This window comes from Entelurus aequoreus, linkage group LG03 (genome assembly GCF_033978785.1).
Source record: "Entelurus aequoreus isolate RoL-2023_Sb linkage group LG03, RoL_Eaeq_v1.1, whole genome shotgun sequence".
NCBI classification, from domain to species: Eukaryota; Metazoa; Chordata; class Actinopteri; order Syngnathiformes; family Syngnathidae; genus Entelurus; species Entelurus aequoreus.
The window spans coordinates 57,741,832-57,768,138 of record NC_084733.1 but is presented as its reverse complement, the minus strand read 5'-3'; the positions used below and the strand labels follow the sequence as shown (position 1 = coordinate 57,768,138).

Here is a 26,307-nt window from a genome sequence, read left to right as displayed (position 1 = left end):
TTCAGCATGATTATTAGCTAAAACAACCTGATTTAATACAAATTCAGTTGAATTTCAACCCGTGACTGTGCATTCCTCCATCACATGTGCAGTGCATTCTTCCATCACATGCCCAGATAATTCCCAGCATGCTACACACTACAGCAGGGCTTTGAGGCCACACTAGTATTTGAGCCCAGGACTTCATCCAGTCAGGTAAGTTTTGATGATATTACTGGGGTAAATATATTTGATCTATGGTATTGAAAGTTTAATAGAGGTGTAATTCAGTGACGTGCGGTGAGGTTCATGGCTGGTGAGGCACTGACTTCATCACAGTCAGATTTACAAACATATGAACCCTAAAGAGTATCTTATTCACCATTTGATTGGCAGCAGTTAACGGGTTATGTTTAAAAGCTCATACCAGCATTCTTCCCTGCTTGGCACTCAGCATCAAGGGTTGGAATTGGGGGTTAAATCACCAAAAATTATTCCCAGGCACGGCGCCGCTGCTGCCCACTGTTCCCCTCACTTCCCAGGGGGTGATCAAGGGATGGGTCAAATGCAGAGGACAAATTTCATTACACCTATCATCATCGGCGGTCACTCGTGGTCGAGTATGACTGTCCTCCTTCCTGGTCCTTGTGAGTCTTCAGGTGGGCGTAGAGGCCAATTCTGGACCCGATTATTCTGGGGCAGTGTGGACAAGGCAATGTAGTGGTGGTGGGTTTGGGTTGGGCCTGTTTGGTGGATGCTCTCTCCTTTCTTAGTCTGCGCTTGTCTTGTGCAGCATGGCGGAGGTCGCCATTATATTGCGCGGCACCCTCACGGACAAGGTTTCTCCACATCGTCCTGTCTGTTGCCTTGACTTCCCAAGACTTAAGGTCTATGCGACACTTTGTCAGGTTTGCCTTGATGTTATCCTTAAATCTCTTCTTTTGACCTCCCGGGGCCCGTTTCCCTTCAACAAGCTGGGAATAAAGGACTTGTTTTGGGAGGCGAGAGTCAGGCATACGGACTACATGGCCCGTCCATCTGATTTGGTTTTGGGCTATCGTGGCAGTGATGGTGGGCAAGCCAGCCTCCTCCAGGACGCTGGTGTTGGTGCGTCGGTCCGCCCAGCTGATCCTGAGGATTTTTCTGAGACATCTATGATGGTAGGTCTCGAGTGCCTTTAAGTGCCTGCTGTAGGTGGTCCAGGCTTCTGACCCATACGGAAGGGTGAAGAGCACGACTGTTTTGTAGACCAGGATTTTGGTCTTTGCTTGGAGGTCACGGTTCTCGAAGACTCGCTTACTCAGCCTTGAGAAGGCCCCACTGGCACAGCTGAGGCGGTGGTGAATTTCATCGTCAATGACAGCTTTAGATGACAGGAGGCTCCCAAGATATGGGAAGTGGTCCACATTTTCCAGTCGGATTTTGTCAATTGAGAGGTTTGGGGGCAGGACAGGTGCACTACTGTTTGGTGGTGGAGGATTTGGGTTTTCTTTATATTGATGGCAAGACCAAGCTGTTTGTATGCCTTCGCAAAAGCAGACAGAGTGCACTGTAGGTCCTCTTCTGAGAGGGCTACGAGGGCATTATCGTCTGCATACTGCAGCTCCATGATGGATATGGTGGTGGTTTGACCTTTAGCCCTGAAACGGTTGATGTTGAGGAGTTGACCGTCGGTTCTGTACATTATTTTGACTCCCTGGGGCAGATGTATGTTTGTGAGATGGAGGATAGTAGCAACAAAAATGGAAAATAGTGTTGGAGCGATGACACATCCCTGTTTTACACCTGTGTCTACACTAAAGGGTTCCGTTTCATCTCCACTGCCACTTTTATCATGCAGTAGTCTCAGTACCAGGATGTATTTATCTGGGCAGCCAATCTTGGACAGAACCAGCCAAAGGGCCTGACGGTTAACCGAGTCGAAGGCTTTGGTGAGGTCTATGAAGGCCATGTATAGTGATTGGTTTTGTTCCCGGCATTTTTCTTGCAGTTGTCGTGCGATGAAAATCATGTCTGTGGTGCCTCTGCTTGGGCGAAATCCACTCTGAGACTCAGGAAGCACGCTTTCTGACAGGGGGGTGAGTCTGTTGGCCAAAACCCGAGCGAGGGCTTTCCCTATGGTGGACAGGAGAGATATGCCACGGTAATTCCCACAGTCTGCCTTGTCTCCTTTCTTAAATATGGACACAATTAGGGCATCTCTGAGCTGTGCAGGGATTTCCTCTTCTTCCCATATTTTGAGAAGCAGGGCATGGATGTGCTTGGTAAGATCGGGTCCGTCTTTCTTCAGGACCTCTGCTGGAATGCCGTCGGACCCAGCAGCCTTGTTGTTGCTCATCTTCCCAATGGCATCCTGCAGCTCATCCAAGGTAGGTGGTTCTCCCATGCTTTCATCTGTGGGTTGTTGTGGGAGTTTGTCAAGAGCCTCCATCTCAGGTATAGTGTCCCTGTTTAAGAGGTCCTCATAGTGTTCTTTCCACCTGTTTAAAATTGCGTCCTTGTCCTTCAGCAGCAGCAGACCATCCTTTGAGCGAAGGGTGGTTGGGCAGCGGTGGGTGGGACCATACACCACACTTGTGGCATCGAAGAAGCCTCTCGTGTCTCCAGAGTCAGCAAGCTGCTCGATCTCCAGAGCCTTCTTTGTCCACCACTGGTTCTTCAGTTTCCTAACCTGTGTTTGGACAGCTGCCTTCGCTTTGGCGTGGGCTACTCTTTTCACTTTGCAGTGGATGTTGTTTTGCCAAGTGATGAAAGCTTGCCGCTTGTTGTCAATTAGTTGCTGGATCTCAGTGTCGTTCTCATCAAACCAGTCTTGATGTCTACGCTTTTTGAGACCAAAGATATTTTTGCAGGATTTCATTATGGCAGTCGAAAGTGTGCTCCAGTGTGTTTTCGTATCCTCTGGGTACTGTTTGGGCAACGCTGCGCTAAAGGCCTCCTGCAGCTGTTGTTGGTAGGTGGTATCACTCAACAGCTCGATGTTAATTCTTGGCCGGCACTGTCTTTTCTGCATCCGTCTTTTCCGCATTAAGCGGATGGACATGATGGAGCGAATGAGGCGGTGGTCGGTCCAGCAGTCGTCTGCACTGGTCATTGCTCTGGTGTTTAGGACGTCGCGACGGTCTTTAGAGTGGACAATGACGTAGTCAATGAGATGCCACAGTTTGGAGCGAGGGTGCATCCATGATGTTTTGAACTTGGTTTTCTGACGGAAAAGTGTGTTGGTGATGACCAGGTTGTGCTCCGAGCACTTAGTTAGCAGTAGTGTGCCATTTGAGTTTGTATTTCCGACCCCTTCTCTCCCCAGCGTACTCCTCCATAGGTGGTGGTTTCGTCCCACTCTGGCGTTGAAGTCTCCGAGCAGGATTAACGTGTCCTCCTTGGGGACTTCAAATAGAACTTTGTCCAGGTCAGCATAAAAGGCCTCCTTAACTTCATGCTGTGCATCAAGGGTTGGTGCATAGGCACTAACGACCGTGGCCATATGACTGCTAGCAAGCATAAGGCGTAAGGTCATTAGGCGCTCGTTGATGCCCACAGGGAGTTCATGGAGGTGGTTGATGAGGCAGTTCTTAATAGCAAAACCCACCCCGTGGATTCGTGGCTCATTTGCAGGCTTTCCTTTCCAAAAGAAAGTAAAACCGCCTTTTTCTTCCTTCAGCTGCCCTTCGTCGGCCAGTCGGGTCTCGGAGAGTGCTGCGATGTCGATGTGGAACTTCCTTAGCTCTCTGGAGATGATGGCAGTTCGCCTTTCAGGTCGATCGCTGGTTTGGTTGTCCGTGAGGGTTCGCACGTTCCAGGCTCCAATGTGTAGTTTGTGTTTTCTTTGTTTCTGACCGCGTGGTGGTGATCCCTCTGGATGCGGTATTCCAGACAGGATGTTGCGAGGCAGGCTATTTTTAGGGTACCTTTTCTAACCCCCTCCCCTACTGGGGTGAGCAGAGTGGATCCTGAATAGGGCTGCTCAGTCATGGCTGCAGCTGCCGAGAAGCTCTTCTGCCTCAGTCCATGAGCTTAACGACTGAATCTAACACCCACCGCCTGTGTGCCAGGTTGTGGCTAGGGACTGCCAGACTTCACTGTCCTGTCCCCGTTACCACTTCCCGGTCGCCAAAGGACTTTGAAGTATCCGGGATGTAAAATGGATGGGTTCCCATTCGGGAGGACGCCTGCGCGTGACGTCTTTTAGCGTGGGGAGACTGATGCGCCTGCAGCCACCACACGGTCCTTGGCAGAGAGGGGCCTTGATCCAGTGGCATGGATCCATGACGACTGGAGACCACCCTCTGTTGCAGCCTTCATCCGCCTTCAGTGCCGTTGTGACATGCAGTGTCATCCTCCGCCACTTCCACCGTTGAGGTCTTATATCTATTCAACCCATAGATGGGGCAGTGGTTGGCGGACGCCAGGGCGTGTCCACACACTGGTGGGCCTGCACGCCTCGCCTCTGGGGCCCACTGCTGCTCCGAGATCCCCTACAGTTTAGCCTGTGTCCGCAAAGACGCAGTTTACCGTGTGTGGCCACGAGGAGGCACCACAGGGGTCTTGGTGGTGGAGAGGCTTTGTACCAGCAGGAGGAGGCTTACGCACTTGGCTCCTCTTTTCACCCACCCAGGGGCTAGCTGGCGGCGATAGCTGTAAGCAGAGAGTAGCAAGCAGGGGCAGCATGCACTAACTACAAGCACTTCTGCCACAAATCTAACGCACTGACGCATCACACGCACCCTGTGCACGAGCACTCACACACTCATTACACCTAGTGTGTGTGTGACAATCATTGGTACTTCATCTTAACTTTAACTTTACACATACAAACTGTAGCACACAAAAAAGCACATTTAATGAAAAAAACGTTATTATGGTCTTACCTTTATGTAATATATTGGGTTGGAGGCAATAACCAGGCGAGGTGATGAAGTATGTCTCTTTACTGTAGACTTCAGAACAGACTCAACACACTTGACGTCAGGTGCGCAACACCACGTAAATCGTTGGCCAACCAAAAAGTAACCCCAGTACGCTATAGCCAACATTAACCAGGAGATGGCAACAGACAAACATAGATCACTCTATAACATTCCTCCCCTTTTAGAAATGTAGAAGTTACTCAAAAGAAATAAACAACCCAACCAAAAAATGCAGCAGCTCAATAAGAAGCCAAAAAGTGCAAAAACAATAATGTTCGTGTTGGAGGAGTTGTGAATGAATGAAATATGAAATCCGTGCTGCAGTCTGCAGGTGTACCTAATGTTGTGGCCCTGCAGTCATTCACAACTCCTCCAACACGAACATTATTGTTTTTGCTAGTTTTTGGCTTCTTATTAAATATGTTTTTAAATAGATTCAATCTTGCACGTGGAAAGTTTAAGTGTGGGCTTTAGTTGATATAACACTCCCATCAGGGGGTGCATTCTACGGCGAGGGTGCATTCTCTACCACCAGGTGGCGGGATTACTGCGAGCCTCAGCCAGTGCGTCTTTGCAGCAGTTTTATAATTGCTCAGCACAAGAAACACGTTACACACATACAGTTGTTGACAAAATACACTGTACATTATATACCTCAGCTAACTAAACTATGGAAATGTATAATATAGTTCATATAGCAATACGGTCTCACTGCACAGCAGGCCAGCAGTTAGCCGAGTCCGCAATCCATGTTGAGGCTCAACTGAGTGACGTGCCTCAACTGGCTGCTGATCACAGCACCGCCTCTTCTCAGTATTTGAACAGCAAATGTGAAAATTCAGCAATTTTGAATAAAAATAATCTAAAACTGGTGAAGTTAAATGTAAAAAAAACGTTATAGTATAATCACTGGATACATATAACAATTTAATAAATGTTTTATCTTTTTACATTTTTTTCTTTCCATGATGGCACGTGAGGCCCTGCCTCCAGTGACTGCACGTCACTGGTGTAATTGCTTGTTACTGTACGACTGTAGACTACTCCAGCAGACTTCCACTCAAGCTAGCTAGCTAAATGTTCCTGTACTTGTTAAATGATTTTGGGGCCAATATCTCTAGCTAGCTAGGTTTATGTACCACCACAGTCTCGTAATGAACCGAAAATGTTTCTCCGTTAGCCGTGATGCTAATTTTCTTTATGTTAAATCCCATTAATTTATGCTAACAAGTTAGCGATCCGAATTTACCTTTTTTGTGATCTGTAAAGTTCAACTAGCAAATACTAAATCAAAAGGTGTAGTTTCCTCTGCGTTCTGTTCTGCTAGCCATTCTGTTGTCATACAAGAATGTAGGTTATATATTTGATTTCGCATGCTGATTGAGTGTTCATTTATTCATTTAGCCTATTTCTAATTGTCCATCAGTAAAATATTTTTAAAGACTACTCCAATTGTTTAGCTGACTATTTATATATGTGTGTGGCATTGCATTAGTGTTTTACAAGGTTCTCCTCTTGTTCTACAGAATAAGATAGACTGTGTCCAACTTTGAATAATCAAAAAATGGTCAAAATTTCCAAACTTCCCGAGCTTAATTTACCGGAAAATTTCCACCCCTTTGCAACCCTAGTCAAGGGTGCTGAGTGGCTCATCAAGGAGCGTGGCACTGCCATCTCAGGCTCATCTAAAGTTAAAGAGCAAGGAAAGAGATCATGACATAAATGAAATGAAAACATGAATTGCTGCAAAACTGCTACTAATAAGAAAGTACAATTTTCGAGTCCTCCTAGTATAATTGCATTTTCACATTTTGATGACTTCATTTTAATCAGAAGCTTCCTGTGTGTGTCCAGATGTGCCACAGATGTTGAGGGCAATCGGAAGCGATGGCAAAGTGCATAATTAAATTGTGCCGTTGGAATTAGCATCGTCTTTAACCTAATGGCAGACAACTCAAGGTGACGTGGATCCCATGCCCATGAGTGTTGATATAATTCTATACTAAGCATCTCATCAACATTACCAACTGGGCCCAGCTTTTTCATTAACTGCCATGTATAAAAGAGGAGGCTGATTTTTTTATCTCTTGCAGGCATTATGAAGTTGGATGACATTTTGCATAACACCTTTTTGCAATCACTTGCACCATACCTTTTATATTGTGTGATGCAACGTTCAGCTAAATGAAATCACTGAGGTAATTCCAGGCCGGCAGCCTATAAAAGCATGTCTTCTCATCTTGGAAAAAAATAAAATACTGTACTTAGATGGTGCCTTTGCAAGGTCTTCGAAGATACTGTAGAGAAGATGCCATAGTCTAACAACGTTCTTAGCGACGATTGGCAGCTCTCTAAAGATCAACTTCAAACAGGAAATATTCTCGTGTTATTCTGCATTGTTACTTATGTGAGACACTTAGTTTTTGTTACTATGCATCTCTGTAACAACATTCAACATGTTCCAAAACTAAGACAAAGGCCTGTTTGGCTCTGTGTCTATTACACATTTGCAGAGGTGAGTTGAGGAGCAGATAATTGTACTCAAGAGGAGCGATACTTTGGAGTAATATGACTCAAGTAAAAGAAGTAGACATAGAAATAATAATTACTTGGGAAGAGTAAGTATTTAGTGAAAAAACTACTCAAGTACTGAGAAACTGATAAGCAACCTCTGATTTATTTAGTAGCTATTTTTTAATGGTATTTGCATTACAACCGTAGTGTGGGTGCGCGTGAGAGACAGAGACACTATTACATGTACTACAAAAAAATGCACATTTTACAGTAACTTATGACTTTATAAAAGGGCTAATACACACTGCTAAACTATAAATGTATATATATTAATATATATATGTATATTTGTATATTTATTTATTTATATATATATATATATATATATATATATATATATATATATATATATATATATATATATATATATATATATATATATATATATATATATATATATATATATGCATCCATCCATCCATCCATTCCAGAGAAACAACATCTCAGCTGCGTTCGGGTACACCCTGGACAAGTCGCCATATATATATATATATATATATATATATATATATATATATATATATATATATATATATATATATATGTATGTAATTTACAACTTGCTACAACATGTTTGTACAAGTTGGAAGTTGAATTCTTGTAGGTTAATATAGTATATAGTTTTAAAGATTTAAGAGGTGTGCTGTCTGACTGCTGATAGCTGACTGCAAGTCACTGTCGTTTTTTTCATTGCCGCAGGCCTAAGATTTAAATATTACTGTTGTAGGAATGGATATTGAAATGTCCATACCGTCGATACTAGATCTTTATGCTCTCGTATCGATTTTCAAATCAAAATATAGATACTTTTGATAATTAAATAATTTGAGATGGATAGAAAAAATGAATAGCACTTTATTGTCATTGCACTTGAAAAGTACAACAACATTACATTTTCAGCACAAACCCGTTCAAGAGCAGACATAATTTGTACAGGGTAGACGGAACAGGAACGCTGATGGGTTGCCACTAGGGCGGCGCCCCACAAAAGATGGGAACATGGTAAACATGGGGGGAAGAGGAGGAGAAAAAAGCAAGTCCCAATCTAAACTCCTGGGGGGTGTTTAGTTAGAAACCAGGAAAAAAAACCTCTATAGCAAAGCACATATACATATTACAACTTGAGACTCGCAACAAGGGGGGAAGGGGTAGGCATGTCCGGCCCGAAGCTGCCATTGTTTGACTGAGCAAAAACAAATTTCAACTTTTCACTCTAAACATTTGTGGTAGCTTTAGGGTACTTTGAACAGCTTTGATTGATTGATTGAGACTTTTATTAGTAGGTTGCACAGTGAAGTACATATTCCGTACAATTGGCCACTAAATGGTAACACCCGAATAAGTTTTTCAACTTGTTTAAGTCGGGGTCCACTTAAATTGATTCATGATACAGATATATACTCTCAGATATATACTATCATCATAATACTTTCATCACACAAGATAATCACATTGAATTATTTACATTATTTACAATCAGGGGTGTGGAGGGGGGGGGGGGTAGGATATGAACAGCAAGTAGTGGACATAGAGAGAGAGAGAGAGAGAGATCAGAAGGCATAAGAAAAAGTATCTGCATTTGATTGTTTACATTTGATTATTAGCAATCCGGGGAGGGTGTTAGTTTAGGGTTGTAGCTGCCTGGAGGTGAACTTTTATTGCGGTTTTGAAGGAGGATAGAGATGCCCTTTCTTTTATACCTGTTGGGAGCGCATTCCACATTTATGTGGCATAGAAAGAAAATGAGTTAAGACCTTTGTTAGTTCGGAATCTGGGTTTAACGTGGTTAGTGGAGCTCCCCCTGGTGTTGTGGTTATGGCGGTCATTTACTGCCAGCATCCTCCATTTTGTTGATACACCCGGGCAACACTTACTCCAATCAGCAAATGCCCTGTTATCCTGATTCCGAATAGGTAGATATCTTCAACGTCCTTGACTGAAAGGGTCGCCAGGCACACGGCACTCCGCTTTTCCCAAGAGTCCGTTGTGTGTTCAGCAACAATCGTTCGGTCAGGACATGCAGGTTCCCCCAAACCTGAGATCTTGTCAATTTCGTTGAAAGGAAATGTCATCAATTCTAATGTTTAGATTTTAGAGAGCATTGGAAACATTCTGGCGATATGTATATAATTAACAGGAACACACTGGAAAGTACATTTATGAGATCTTAGGTATAATATGACACTACACTTACAGTATCTCTCATTGGCAAAATAGTCTAGATGTATTCAGGTAGGGTTAAATGAATACATAAATAAGTATGTTTGTATTCTTTATGCAATGACTTGATATTTATATCAGGCATGTGATTTATAGTTTATAGTCAGAAATTTGTCGTTTTTATCTCTGTAAAAGTGTAAAAAATGATATTCTGTTTTCCTTCGTTTTTCCCGACCTACAATGTGTGTTAAAATCTTAATCTGTCTCTTTGCCATACCTGCCAACAACTACGGTTTTCCCATAATGAGTACGGTTTTTGATAATCCATTCCGGTTTACGGCTGCAGTGGTAAAAACGACGGTTTTCTGTTAAAAATAATTAACTTAAAATCAGAGCTACATAGCGAAGCAACTCCACAGGCAGCAGACAAAATATACGGGAAATATCAATGATGATTGGTTGGTTTACGTATAAGAAAATCCATGATTGGTTGGTTGGTTTACTATGATGAGTCACGATTGGTTAAGATTAAGGCAAAACATACGGACAGGCCAATCAGAGGCAAGATAGGGCGGGTCATCGAACCAGGAAGGGAAATCACAACAATCACGCAAATCCCAAATGACAACGAGAGAGCCCAGACTTTTCTCTCCCCAGCCACTTCGTCCAGCTCCTCCCGGGGGATCCCGAGGCGTTCCCAGGCCAGCCGGGAGACATAGTCTTCCCAACGTGTCCTGGGTCTTCCCCGTGGCCTCCTACTGGTTGGACGTGCCCTAAACACCTCCCTAGGGAGGCGTTCGGGTGGCATCCTGACCAGATGCCCGAACCACCTCATCTGGCTCCTCTCTATGTGGAGGAGCAGCGGCTTTACTTTGAGCTCCCCCCGGATGACAAAGCTTCTCACCCTATCTCTAAGGGAGAGCCCCGCCACCCGGCGGAAGAAACTCATTTCGGCCGCTTGTACCCGTGATCTTGTCCTTTCGGTCATAACCCAAAGCGCATGACCATAGGTGATGATGGGAACGTAGATCGACCGGTAAATTGAGAGCTTTGCATTCCGGCTCAGCTCCTTCTTCACCACAACGGATCGATACAGCGTCCGCATTACTGAAGACGCCGCACCGGTCCATCTCACGATCCACTCTTCCCTCAATCGTGAACAAGACTCCTAGGTACTTGAACTCCTCCACTTGGGGCAGGGTCTCCTCCCAAACCCGGAGATGGCATTCCACTCTTTTCCGGGTGAGAACCCTGGACTCTGACTTGAAGGTGCTGATTCTCATCCCAGTCGCTTCACAGTCGGCTGCGAACCGATCCAGTGAGAGCTGAAGATCCTGGCCAGATGAAGCCATCAGGACCACATCATCTGCAAAAAGCAGAGACCTAATCCTGCAGCCTCCAAACCGGATCCCCTCAACGCCTTGACTGCGCCTAGAAATTCTGTCCATAAAAGTTATGAACAGAATCGGTGACAAAGGGCAGCCTTGGCGGAGTCCAACTCTCACTGGAAACATGTCCGACTTACTGCCGGCAATGCGGACCAAGCTCTGACACTGATCGTACAGGGAGTGGACCGCCACAACCAGACAGTCCGATACCCCATACTCTCTGAGCATTCCCCACAGGACTTCCCGAGGGACACGGTCGAATGCCTTTTCCAAGTCCACAAAGCACATGTAGACTGGTTGGGCAAACTCCCATGCACCCTCAAAGACCCTGCCGAGAGTATGGAGCTGGTCCACAGTTCCACGACCAGGACGAAAACCACACTGTTCCTCCTGAATCCGAAGTTCGACTATCCGGCGTAGCCTCCTCTCCAGTACACCTGAATATACCTTACCAGTTAGGCTGAGGAGTGTGATCCCACGATAGTTGGAACACACCCTCCGGTTCCCCTTCTTAAAGAGAGGAACCACCACCCCGGTCTGCCAATCCAGAGGTACCGCCCCCGATGTCCACGCGATGCTGCAGAGTCTTGTCATTCAAGACAGCCCCACAGCATCCAGAGCCTTAAGGAACTCCGGGCGGATCTCATCCACCCCCGGGGCCTTGCCACCGAGGAGCTTTTTAACTACCTCAGCAACCTCGGCTCCAGAAATGGGAGAGCCCACCACAGATTCCCCAGGAACTGCTCCTCATAGGAAGACATGTTGGTGGGATTAAGGAGGTCTTCGAAGTATTCCCTCCACCGATCCACAACATCCGCAGTCGAGGTCAGCAGAACACCATCCGCACCATACATGGTGTTGACAGTGCACTGCTTCACCTTCCTGAGGCGGCGGATGGTGGTCCAGAATTGCTTCGAAGCCGTCCGGTAGTCGTTTTCCATGGCTTCCCCGAACTCCTTCCATGTCCGAGTTTTTGCCTCTGCGACCGCTGAAGCCGCACACCGCTTGGCCTGTCGGTACCTGTCCGCTGCCTCCAGAGTCCTATGAGCCAAAAGAACCCCGATAGGACTCCTTCTTCAGCTTGACGGCATCCCTCACCGGCGGTGTCCACCAACGGGTTCTGGGATTACCACCACGACAGGCACCAACTACCTTACGGCCACAGCTCCAATCAGCCGCCTCGACAATAGAGGTGCGGAACATGGTCCACTCGGACTCAATGTCCAGCACCTCCCTCGTGACATGTTCAAAGTTCTTCCGGAGGTGTAAATTGAAATTGACAGGAGACTCTGCCAGACGTTCCCAGCAGACCCTCACAATGCGTTTGGGCCTGCCAGGTCTGTCCGGCATCCTCCCCCACCATCGCAGCCAACTCACCACCATGTGGTGATCGGTAGAAAGCTCCGCCCCTCTCTTCACCCGAGTGTCCAAAACATGAGGCCGCAAATCCGATGACACAACTACAAAGTCGATCATGGAACTGCGGCCTAGGGTGTCCTGGTGCCAAGTGCACATATGGACAACCTTATGTCTGAACATGGTGTATGTTATGGACAATCCGTGACGAGCACAAAAGTCCAATAACAGTTGTTTACCATGTAAGCCTAAATCAAAACTGCTCTCGACATGGAAGACGTGGAATACACATTTAAGAACACATGATTGTGGCAGACAGGTGATGACTTTTGCTACAGTATAGCCTGTCTAAATACTAAATTTCATTTTCATTGGTGTTTTAGAACAAGACAGTAGCTGACATTTTGTTCATTATTTCTACTGTTTATATTTTGACATTGAATTGTTGAATCATTATGAAACATAACAACATGACTGCAATATATTTATTTCATGCTATAAATTACAAATGGCTATTCAGATGAAGGAAGTTAGCTAATAGAATAAACATTGTGTGTACTCTATACTTTTTGCATTTGGAGCAGTTAGAAATGGAGAGGGAGTCGAAGAGACAGAAATTGGCTATAAAATCCAAGGCAGAATCCACTAAAGCAGAAACAAAAAGGAAAATGCAAGCTGCTCTGAAATTTGCTAGGAATGCTCATGTCAGAGCCTTCAAAGCAAAAATGCCAAAGTAATGTGTGAATGAACCAAAGTAATGTGTAAATAACGTAAGTAACTAGATGAACCATCTGTGAAGTGAACACTAGTAAGGTTGTAAATACTGTATAGAGTAGGCTAACCCATGTGGTTCCTGTGGATGTGAACACAAGTTGTAACTACTATAGTGACTAAATAACATAGTGACTGAAACAGACATAGTGATTCATTTGGATGAATGGGGTATGTATTTATGTAAACTATGTTGATAATTTTTCAATTCTTTAAACATTAAAACGTCTTTAAATTGTGCTTTTTTTTGGCAAATTTTTGCATGTTCAATTGCTGAAAAACCAGGAGCTTCGAAGGGGGTTCCCCCCCTTGTCCCCGTGTAGTAGGGCTGCCAATATTTTTGTGTGATCATGTGACTACCAGGCTCCATTTGATTGGTGAAATGGAGTCATACGTGACTAGTGTCTAGGTTGGATTGTTGAAACAGAGTCATTTAAAAGTGCCCGCTGGAAAAAGGATCCAAAACGGTATTTGCAAGCAGTAATCATTAGAATAAAATAAATGTAGTAATTGGAATTAAATTAAATGTAACCGAGTACGAATGGCATTCTTTATTCTAAAAAAAACTCAAAAGTAAAAGTATATTGCGTTAAAACTACTCTGTCAAGTATTAAAAATGGCACTAAGAGGGATTACTCTGAAACATAAATAATGACATTAAAGAAGTAGTAGAAAGCTTCAATAACTACCTTGTAAATATTGGACCAAAATTGGAGGAAGGGATTCCAGACCCAGCTTCAACTGAGGACTTCAATGACACCGTAAATAGAAATCTCAACTCAATTTTCCTCACAGGTGACACAAGAGGGAATATTTAAAATCGTAAATAATTGTAAATCCAAGACTTCAATCGATTGTAATGGAATTAATATGGAAATGGTAAAAAAAAGGTTACTGGAGAGATCTGAGGACCATTAATGTATATCAGTAACCTGTCATTTCAAACAGGTAAATTACCAAACAAAATTAAAATAGCTAAAGTTATACAGATTAATAAGACTGGAGACAAACACCAATTTACAAATCATTATTCCTTACTTCCACAATTTTCTTAAAATTATTGAAAAACTGTTCAATAACAGGTTGGACAATTTCATAGACAAATAGAATACTCGCAGAGAACTAATATGTATACAGAGCTAATATTTCAACATCGATGGTTTTAATTGAAATAACAGGAAATTACCAATGCAATAGATGGTAAACAGTGTACAGCGGCAGTATTTATGGATTTAACTAAAGCATTTGACACACTTATTCGAAATATTTTAAGCAAAAATTAGAACGGTATGGCATCAGAAGGTATGTCTTAAACTGGATAAGAAGCTACTTAACCAACAGGAAGCAATATGTAAAGCAAGGGAAACACACGTCCATCCATCCATCCATGTTCTACCGCTTGACCCTTACGGGGTCGCAGGGGACTCATCTACAACGCTAAATATATCCTGTGGTGTACCACAGGGATCAATATTGGGACCAAAATTGGTCAGTCTTTATATAAATGACATTGGTAAAGTTATAAAAAACTTAAAGTTAGTATTATTTGCTGACAACACAACTGCTTTTTGTTCAAGAGAGAACACACAGAAGCTAATACAAATAACAGAAGAAATTAACAAATTAAAAATATTGTTTGACAAAAACAGGGGACACATCTACATTGGTAAATATATCCTGTGGTATACCACAGGGATCAATATTGGGACCAAAATTGGTCAGTCTTTATATAAATGGCATTGGTAAAGTTATAAAAAACTTAAAGTTAGTATTATTTGCTGACGACACAACTGCTTTTTGTTCAGGAGAGAACACACAGAAGCTAATACAAATAACAGAAGAAATTAACAAATTAAAAATATTGTTTGACAAAAACAGGGGACACATCTACATTGGTAAATATATCCTGTGGTATACCACAGGGATCAATATTGGGACCAAAATTGGTCAGTCTTTATATAAATGGCATTGGTAAAGTTATAAAAAACTTAAAGTTAGTATTATTTGCTGACGACACAACTGCTTTTTGTTCAGGAGAGAACACACAGAAGCTAATACAAATAACAGAAGAAATTAACAAATTAAAAATATTGTTTGACAAAAACAGACTATCTTTGAATCTCAGTAAAACTAAAATATGCTATTCGGTAACAGTAAGAGAGAAAGTCATACACAAATACAAATAGACATTGAAAGAGTGAATGAAATCACATATTTAGGTGTAATGATTGATCATGAAATGGACTGGAAATATTATATAATATACAACATAAGGTGTCAAGAAATACATAAATAATTAATAAAGCTATAAATATGTATAGGACCAAAAATCATATTCTTTACTGCTTGCTAGTGTTACCATATCTGTGAGTTATTGTACAGAAATATGGGGAAATAACGTCAAAAGTATGTTTCAGTCACTAACCCTGTTACAAAAAAGATCAGTTAGAATAATATATAATGTTGGATATAGAGAACATTCAAACCCTTTATTGTATCGAAAATATTAAAAGGAAGAGAAATATGACCTCAAAGAAAAATGTAACTTAAAAAAATTACTTAAAAAAAAAAACCTTTAGTATATCAGTATGTGGAATTAAATTATGGAATAGATTGAGTAAAGGAATCAAACAGTGTACTAATATGATCCAATTTAAGAAACTGTTCAAACTAAGTATTTATGATGTACAAAGAAGAACCATGATAAACATTCTGAACATATTGCTAATCTTATTCATCTCACTGTCTAAACTACAACTTACTTCACTATTTTTTTATGTTATAATTTATGGAGTGTATTGTGAATAAACTTAGAACAGGAAGTGAACAAATGTGTTAGCAATTACTATGTAATGGAAAAAGGGTACGATTAAATAAGATCTGATTCTTTCTACTCCTTTTTGAAGATGTTAAAAAGAGAAACTCAAAATTGTGATGTATCATGTTGTAATTGTATGCATGTTCGAAATAAACTCAAACCACCATAACCATAACCATGTACAATGTATCCAAAAAGTTACTTAAGTAGAGTAAGTTAAGCGCGTTATGATCCACCTCTGCACATTAGTCATTTAGGAACTCATAAAATAACTAATAACCTTTTAAGATTATTTTCTTCTCAGTTCACCACAACTCTACTTGTAATTGATGAGCAATGGGAATTCAACAAAATTTTCTTGGTCTAGTAATTTGGAAAATTAACAATTGATTGTTTCTCTGCCAATATGTAATTAACTTCCAATAGTTGATGCTTTTTCTTTAGACCACAAACTAGTAGATTGAATCAAAAATACCTCTGCTGGTTGTATCAAATAATACCCTGGAATTTGATTTGACTTTTGGGTGGTACAGTTTTACAAAATAATATCTGAAGAAGGGTTTACTCCATCTTTGGAGATTTATAGATGGATGGCGCAAGACGTTGCCCAAAGCGAGTGAGGTCTTTTCTTCTTGTCACACACCAATCATTGAACACTAGATTTTTTTTTTAATCGGATCAATACTGTGTATGTTTTTCATATTGTATTGTAGAAGCATTTTCAAATGTTGTCAATTCAGTTGCTTAAATACAAGTTGAGGGAAAATCATAGTCGGAATAGGAGTAATTGTTTATATCGTTTTGTCGTTTATCCCACACACCGTCATATGCTTTCATTACATGATAAAGATAATGGAAACATTTTGCCTGCCAGTATTCTCATCTCTTATCTCCAATGCTTTGCATACGTACATAATGTTCACGCACCAGCACCTCTCAGCTCCTTTGCTATGAAGCAAATCACCAGACTCCTCTTTTTATGTTGTTTACCATGTTGAGAATGAACAGATGTTTGAATAAATTGCCCTTCCGGTGACAATGCACATATTAAATTCACGCTTTGCATTATTGATCGTGCGGCTCAAGAGACGGCGCTACAGGCAGATGTTTATCACAAACTTGTCTTTGTGTCAGTGTTTTTTGATCAACCTTTTCATTACATTTTCTTGTTGTGTTTTTCAGCCAGAGAAATGACCAGAGGCAAGTTCCTGAACATCTTGGAAAGGCCAAAGAAGTGACACTTGTTTTTTTAACATTTTTAAAAAGTATTAGATATGTGGGACTGCAAGATGAATTGAATTACCTGATTAATTATATCACCAAACTATCAATTCCTAAATGGAGCAAAACTCTGAACCTGTTGTTCTCCAAAATACTATTTTATTTACTTTGCACTTACGTTTCTTTATTTATACTCATTTCCATTTTAACACTGTTGCGGTTTGCTTCACTAAAATAAATTTTATAAATGAAACTACGACTTTGAAGTAATTAATCTTCCACCAAAACTGTTTTGAAAGTGAATAGTAAAGGATGACAATAACTTGTGGTGCAGCACCGAAGAAGAAGAATTTCCCAGCTCCACCAGTGCAATGTTTTTCCATTAATGAGCTTTGGAAGCAAGGTCCCTTATACACAAAACATTGCGTACAAATAATATTGCTCATTGTCATCGCCTTTAATTAGAGTTGACATAATTACTTGGGCCGTTTCTCTTCTAATTAGCACACTTCAGCGTTGTTGGAGCGAGCGGTCAGGCAAAAAGAGAAGCAGACAGGACTGCCCAAAGGGACACAAAAAGAAGTTTGTCGGCCATAATTAGGTAAGACAATGCCTCTGACTGTTCTCTGCTGGAGATGTTGTTCGCTCTCTGGCCGCTCGCTGCCAACAAGTTACACTTCTTACCCAGCCTCTAGTAAGCCCTGTCTTTCCGATTCTCTCACAGAGGCCGCCTCTGCTTTGGTGACTTCACCTCCCACACCAACCCGGGTCGCCCTTCAGAACAACAAGGATCATTTGTACAATTTAGCTGTTTTTGGAGATATGTTGTGTCGCAGTGTTGCAGCCGAAGCGGAGTTCAAGCAATACTAACCTCTTTTATAGCTTGGAGTATATTCTGCAATAGCTATGTATTGTATGTTTGTAGACTTCTATTTTATATCCCAGGGTGAGGTTTCTATACGTTAACTTTATCTGCCAAGGTAAACACTATTTTAATCCGAACGCTCCCCCCACCCCCTCCTTTTTTTTCACCCTAGAGGCAACCAAGGTTTAGGATAGTGTCATCTGCACTATCCTAGTTCATTATGCCAATTTCAGGGTGTAAGTGTATAATCCTTATTTTCACTTCATTGTTCAAATAAGTGTATACTCTGAACTGTCCAAATTGTTACCTAAAGTGAAATTTAGTGTACCTGTATATTATGTGCAAGTCATTTTTTTATTTGACAAACAGAAGTTGGGTGCCATTGGAATTTTAGTCCAGTCCTTTGAAACCATAATGACTCAATCTCATTAAATTATAAATCGATGTATCATCATTAGGGATGCGATACACATTTAGATTCACAATCAACGGTCCAATACATTTAGGGAATCTATTCATCAATTGGCAATTTGATTAGATACGATTTACATCCTGATCATAATGCATCTCGATTCAAATATGCCTCGTCCATACGGATTCCATGTCGCTGTTTCGAATGAGTTATAAGGTTAGATGGGCTTTCATTGTATTTGACAGCAAGCAAAACCCCCAATTTATTTGTAAAACCAATAGTTTTCCCAAACCCTTAATTTTAAGTGTGGAGGGGGATGTGAATCTGCTCAGCCATGCTTGCCATGTTGTTGATGTTGCGTATGGGGGCCTACACACAAATTTGCATCAACTAAAATAAGTTACAGAGGATGGGAACGTAGATCGACCGGTAAATTGAGAGCTTTGCCTTCCAGCTCAGCTCCTTCTTCACCACAACGGATCGATACAGCGTCCGCATTACTGAAGACGCTGCACCGATCCGCCTGTCGATCTCACGATCCACTCTTCCCTCACTCGTGAACAAGACTCTGAGGTACTTGAACTCCTCTTGGGGCAGGGTCTCCTCCCCAACCCGGAGATGGCTCTCCACCCTTTTCCGGTTGAGAACCATGAACTCTGACTTGGAGGTGCTGATTCTCATCCCAGTGGCTTCACTCTCGGCTGTGAACCGATCCAGTGAGAGCTGAAGATCCTGGCCAGATGAAGTCATCAGGACCACATAATCTGCAAAAAGCAGAGACCTAATCCTGCAGCCACCAAACCGGATCCCCTCAACGCCCTGACTGCGCCTAGAAATTCTGTCCATAAAAGTTATTAACAGAATCGGTGACAAAGGGTAGCCCTGGCAGAGTCCAACCCTCACTGGAAACGTGTCTGACTTACTGCCGGCAATGCGGACCAAGCTCTGACACTGATCGTACAGGCAGCGGACCGCCACAACCAGACAATCCGATACCCCATACTCTCTGAGCACTCCCCACAGGACTTCCCGAGGGACACGGTCGAATGCCTTCTCCAAGTCCACAAAGCACATGTAGACTGGTTGGGCAAACTCCCATGCACCCTCAAGGACCCTGCCGAGAGTATAGAGCTGGTCCACAGTTCCACGACCAGGCCGAAAACCGCACTGTTCTTCCTGAATCCGAGGTTCGACTATCCGGCGTAGCCTCCTCTCCAGTACACCTGAATATACCTTACCGGGAAGGCTGAGGAGTGTGATCCCACAATAGTTGGAACACACCCTCCGGTTCCCCTTCTTAAAGAAAGGAACCACCACCCTGGTCTGCCAATCCAGAGGTACCGCCCCCGATGTCCACGCGATGTTGCAGAGTCTTGTCAACCAAGACAGCCCCACAGCATCCAGAGCCTTAAGGAACCGAGGAGCTTTTTAACTACTTCAGCAACCTCAGCCCCAGAAATAAGAGAGCCCACCACAGATTCCCCAGGAACTACTTCCTCATAGGAAGGCGTGTTGGTTGGATTAAGGAGGTCTTCGGAGTATTCCCTCCACCGATCCACAACATCCGCAGTCGAGGTCAGCAGAACACCATCCTCACCATACACGGTGTTGACAGTGCACTGCTTCCCCTTCCTGAGGCGGTGGATGGTGGTCCAGAATCGCTTCGAAGCCGCCCGGAAGTCGTTTTCCATGGCTTCTCCGAACTCCTCCCATGTCCAAGTTTATTCCTCCGCGACCGCTGAAGCCGCACACCGCTTGGCCTGTCGGTACCTGTCTGCTGCCTCCGGAGTCCTATGAGCCAAAAGAACCCGATAAGACTCTTTCTTCAGCTTGACGGCATCCCTCACCGCTGGTGGCCACCAGCGGGTTCTAGGATTACCGCCACGACAGGCACCATCTACCTTGCGGCCACAGCTCCAATCAGCCGCCTCGACAATAGAGGTGCGGAACATGGTCCACTCGGACTCAATGTCCAGCACCTCCCTTGTGACATGTTCAAAGTTCTTCCGGAGGTGGGAATTGAAACTCTCTCTGACAGGAGACTCTGCTAGACGTTCCCAGCAGACTCTCCAATGCGTTTGGGCCTGCCAGGTCTGTCCGGCATACTCCCCCACCATCGCAGCCAACTCACCACCAGGTGGTGATCGGAAGAAAGCTCTGCCCCTCTCTTCACCCGAGTGTCCAAAACATGAGGCTGCAAATCCGACGACACAACTACAAAGTCGATCATGGAACTGCGGCCTAGGGTGTCCTGGTGCCAAGTGCACATATGGACACCCTTATGTTTGAACATGGTGTTTGTTATGGACAATCTGTGACGAGCACAAAAGTCCAATAACAAAACAGCACTCAGGTTCAGACCGTGATTGGCCATTCTTCCCAATCACGCCTCTCCAGGTTTCACTGTCGTTGCCAAAATGAGCCTTGAAGTCCCCCAGTAGGACAAGGGAATCACCCGGGAGGTGGTTCAGATCCGGGCGGCCATTCTTCCCAATCACGCCTCTCCAGGTTTCATTGTCATTGCGAAAATGAGCCTTGAAGTCCCCCAGTAGGACAAGGGAATCACCCGGGGGAGCACTTTCCAGTAATCCCTCGAGTGTATCCAAACAGAGTGGGTACTCTGAACTGCTGTTTGGTGCGTAAGCATAAACAACAGTCAGGACCCATCCCCCCACCCGAAGGCGGAGGGAAGCTACCGTCTCGTCCACTGGGTTGAACTCCAACGTGCAGGCTTTGAGCCGGGGGGGCAACAAGAATTGCTACCCCAGCCCGTCGCCTCTCACTGCTGGCTACGCCAAAGTGAAAGAGAGTCCAGCCCCTCTCAAGAGAACTGGTTCCAGAGCCCTTGCTTTGCGTCGAAGTGAGTCCGACTATATCCAGCCGGAACTTCTCTACCTAGCGCACTAGCTCAGGCTCCTCCTCCCACCCCAGCGAGGTGACATTCCATGTCCCAAGAGCTAGCTTATGTAGCGTAGGATCGGACCGCCAAGTGCCCTGCCTTCGGCTGCCACCCAGCTCACATTGCACCCGACCTCTATGACCCCTCCCATGAGCAGAGGTGGGTAGTAACACGCTACATTTACTCCGTTACATCTACTTGAGTAACTTTTGGGATAAATTGTACTTTTAAGAGTAGTTTTAATGCAACATACTTTTACTTTTACTTGAGTATATTTATAGGGAAGAAACGCTACTTTTACTCCACTCCATTTATCTACATTCAGCTCGCTACTCGCTACTGATTTTTATCAATCTGTTAATGCACGCTTTGATTGTTTTGGTTTGTCAGACAGACCTTCAAAGTAGGATTTACGCATGCCTGCGTTTCACCAATCAGATGCAGTCACTGGTGACGTTTGACTCCCTTTAACCAATCAGATGCAGTCACTGTGACGTTTGACTCCGTTTCACCAATCAGATGCAGTCACTGGTGACGTTAGACTCAGTTTCACCAATCAAACAGAGCCAGGCGGTCACATGACCGTCACACGTGGACCCCGACTTAAACAAGTTGAAAAACTTATTGGGGTGTTACCATTTAGTGGTCAATCGTACGGAAAATGTACTGTACTGTGCAATCTACTAATAAAAGTTTCAATCAATCAATCAAAAGTGTGAAGGAAAAAAGACACTAACCTCTCTCAAAAGCCTAAAGACTGACTGCACAGTTCCTGTCTTCACAATAAAAGTGCCGCTCCATCGCGCCTGCGCTAACAAAATAAGAGTCTCCGAAAGCCAGCGCAAACAAGCTAGCAAGCTACGGAGTTTGCCGCCAATGTATTTCTTGTAAAGTGTATAAAAACGAATATGGAAGCTGGACAAATAAAATGCCAAAAACCAACCACTTTCATGTGGTATTAGACAGAAAGGAGGAACTGTTTTTCTTCTCCATTTGAAAATGTGGACGTTATCAGCACTACTCTCTGATTCCAATCAATGCAAGTCATCAGAATCAGGTAATACACCAACTTATATTCTTGTCTTCATGAAAGAAAAGAATCTATATGTTAAACATGCATGTATATTCATTAAAACACCTTTAACATGTGAACAAAATTGACAAAATAAATAAATATAAATTATATACTGTATATATAAATGTATGTGTATATATATATATATATATATATATATATATATATATATATATATATATACAGGTAAAAGCCAGTAAATTAGAATATTTTGAAAAACTTGATTTATTTCAGTAATTGCATTCAAAAGGTGTAACTTGTACATTATATTTATTCATTGCACACAGACTGATGCATTCAAATGTTTATTTCATTTAATTTTGATGATTTGAAGTGGCAACAAATGAAAATCCAAAATTCCGTGTGTCACAAAATTAGAATATTACTTAAGGCTAATACAAAAAAGGGATTTTTAGAAATGTTGGCCAACTGAAAAGTATGAAAATGAAAAATATGAGCATGTACAATACTCAATACTTGGTTGGAGCTCCTTTTGCCTCAATTACTGCGTTAATGCGGCGTGGCATGGAGTCGATGAGTTTCTGGCACTGCTCAGGTGTTATGAGAGCCCAGGTTGCTCTGATAGTGGCCTTCAACTCTTCTGCGTTTTTGGGTCTGGCATTCTGCATCTTCCTTTTCACAATACCCCACAGATTTTCTATGGGGCTAAGGTCAGGGGAGTTGGCGGGCCAATTTACAACAGAAATACCATGGTCCGTAAACCAGGCACGGGTAGATTTTGCGCTGTGTGCAGGCGCCAAGTCCTGTTGGAACTTGAAATCTCCATCTCCATAGAGCAGGTCAGCAGCAGGAAGCATGAAGTGCTCTAAAACTTGCTGGTAGACGGCTGCGTTGACCCTGGAAAAAAGAGCTGGACTGCTGCTGAGTGGTCCAAAGTCATGTTTTCTGACGAAAGCAAATTTTGCATTTCCTTTGGAAATCGAGGTCCCAGAGTCTGGAGTAAGACAGGAGAGGCACAGGATCCACGTTGCCTGAAGTCTAGTGTAAAGTTTCCACCATCAGTGATGGTTTGGGGTGCCATGTCATCTGCTGGTGTCGGTCCACTCTGTTTCCTGATATCCAGGGTCAACGCAGCCGTTTCATTGTTTACATTCCCGAAAGATGCAGTCAAGATCGAAGAACTCGGACAACAGAGACTCTTACCAGGAGGACTTTGACTTGGATACACAGACGCCTGTAGAGAACTGGGACAACACAGACTCTTACCAGGATTACTTTGATTTGGATACACAGACGCAGACGCGGTACCGTGAGTATGCAGCTGCGCTTCCAAACATTTGATCGCTTGCTCGTATGTGCGTGTCACGTACGTAACTTTGTTTAAATATATAAGCTTTATGAACCTTGGGTTAGGTGAACGGTCCTTTGGGCTGAGTGAGTGTGTGTTGTGCAGGTGTTTGAATTGTATTGGCGGGTTATATGGACGGGAATTAGGAGCTAGCATAACAAACACCTAGGTGTTTTTATGCGAGATTAATTTGTGGCATATTAAATATAAGCCTGGTTGTGTTGTGGCTAATAGAGTATATATATATGTCTTGTGTTTACTTACTGTTGTAGTCATTCCCAGCTGGATATCAGGTCCCACCCGCGCGCTTCCAAACATTTGATCGCATGCAGAGCGTGTCACGTACATAAATTTTGCTATATATATAAGCTTTATGAACCTTGGGTTAGGTGAACGATCCTTTGGGCTGAGTGAGTGTGTGTGTTGTGCAGGTGTTTGAATTGTATTGGCGGGTTATATGGACGGGAGCTAGGAGCTAGCATAACAAACACCTAGGTGTTTTTATGCGGGATTAATTTGTGGCATATTAAATATAAGCCTGGTTGTGTTGTGGCTAATAGAGTACCGGTATATATATGTCTTGTGTTTATTTACTGTTGTAGTCATTCCCAGCTGAAAACAGGTCACCCCCGGCTCTCACAGCGTCTTCCCTATCTGAATCGCTTCCACTCCCCACTAGTCCTTCACTTGCACTTTCCTCATCCACAAATCTTTCATCCTCGCTCAAATGAATGGGGAAATCGTCGCTTTCTCGGTCCGAATCGCTCTCACTTCTCGCCGCCATCACTGTAAACAATAGGGAACTTTGCGGAAATGTTCAACTGACTACGTCACGCTGCTTCCGGCAGGGGCAAGGCTTTTTTTTGTCAGATACCAAAAGTTGCGATCTTTATCGTCGTTGTTCTCTACTAAATCCTTTCAGCAAAAATATGGCAATATCGCGAAATGATCAAGTATGACACATAGAATAGATCGGCTATCCCCGTTTAAATTTAAAAAATCATTTCAGTAGGCCTTTAAACAAACAGGTTACTCATCAGTTACTCAGTACTTGAGTAGTTTTTTACAACATGCTTTTTACTTTTACTCAAGTAAATATTTGGGTGACTACTCCTTACTTTTACTTGAGTAATAAATCTCTAAAGTAACAGTACTCTTACTTGAGTACAATTTCTGGCTACTCTACCCACCTCTGCCCATGAGTGGTGAGCCCATTGGAGGGGAGACTCACTTTGCTTCTTCGGGCTGTGCCCCGCCGGGCCCCATGGGGACAGGCCCGCCCACCAGGCGCTCGCCATCAAGCCCCAACTACGGGCCTGGCTCCAGAGGGGGGCCCCGGTGACCCATGTCCGGGCGATGGAAAACTGAGTCTCAGTTGTTGTATTTCCATAGAAGTCTTCGAACTGCTCTTTGTCTAATCCCTCGCCTAGGACCTGTTTGTCTTGGGAGACCCTACCAGGGAGCATAGAAGCCCCCGGAAAACATAGCTCCTAGGACACGCAAACTCCTCTACCGCGATAAGGTGGCAGCTCAGAGAGGAGTAACTTATTTTAGTGCTGCGTTTATTTTGGATTGTTGAGCCAGTAATTTTTTGTAATTTAGTCCGCATTTTTCAATAGCAATTTTTATGCTTTAAATTCTTTGTTACATTTCCTAACAAGACCTTATCACCTAAAATCAAACATCCAACAGTCCAGTGGTTCCCAAACTTTTTTCACCTCAGAAAACACCTGGCTCTTCAAGTACCACCATAATGACCAACGTTAAGGTACAGTAGCTTCGTAGCCCTAAGTATTCATTTAAAACAAAGCATATGTATTGTTGTGCAAGTATATTTAATACTTTGGCCTCTGTAACGTTAATCACAGTTTGAACAGTAACAATGTGTTTGAATAAAGGAAAATCAAACACTGTACTTTAATCAAGTGATTATTTGCCGTGTCACCGGATGGAGCCTGTGTACCATTAGTGTTACTCGTACTACAGTTTGAGAACCACTGCAACAGTCCAGTGTTTCTCACATGACTTGGGGTAAAATGATGGTCTAATTTGCATACTTGGCCATGACGCAGGGCTGACAAAACAATATACATCCTACTATTAGTTATTAGTATCACACTTTGGACAACCCTGGTTTATACAGTCGTGGTCAAAACTTTACATACACATGTGAAGGACATAATGTTATGGCTGTCTTGAGTTTCCTATAATTTCTACAACTCTTATTTTTTTGTGATAGAGTGATTGGAGCACATACTTGTTTGTCACAAAAACATTCATGAAGTTTTTTTTTTTTATGAATTTATTATGAGTCTACTGAAAATGTGACCAAATCTGCTGGGTCAAAAGTATACATACAGCAACATACATTATCAATTTTGGTGATGTAGAAAAGTTAAGATCAAGTCAAATTAGCTTCATGACATGGCCTCTTAACTTCATGTGAGTGATTGACACCTGTTGACTTCTCTGAGCCCATTTAAATAGGGCTCATGTGATGCAGTCATTAGACTCGGTTACAAACGCGACAATGGGAAAGTCAAAGGAACTCAGCACAAATCTGAAAAAACGAA

The 26,307-nt window shown here is 43.0% G+C and overlaps 1 protein-coding gene across 1 annotated transcript in view; it reads left to right on the top strand.

Moving 5' to 3' along the window:
* lin52 (lin-52 DREAM MuvB core complex component) overlaps window positions 1-17,418 on the top strand; it is a 73,502-nt gene extending 56,084 nt beyond the window's left edge. Inside the window, exon 6 of the mRNA XM_062042289.1 lies at window positions 17,136-17,418. Coding sequence (XP_061898273.1) covers window positions 17,136-17,191 — 56 coding nt within the window. The 3' untranslated portion in view covers window positions 17,192-17,418. The remainder of the gene's footprint in view (window positions 1-17,135) is intronic.
* Window positions 17,419-26,307: the final 8,889 nt, after the last annotated feature.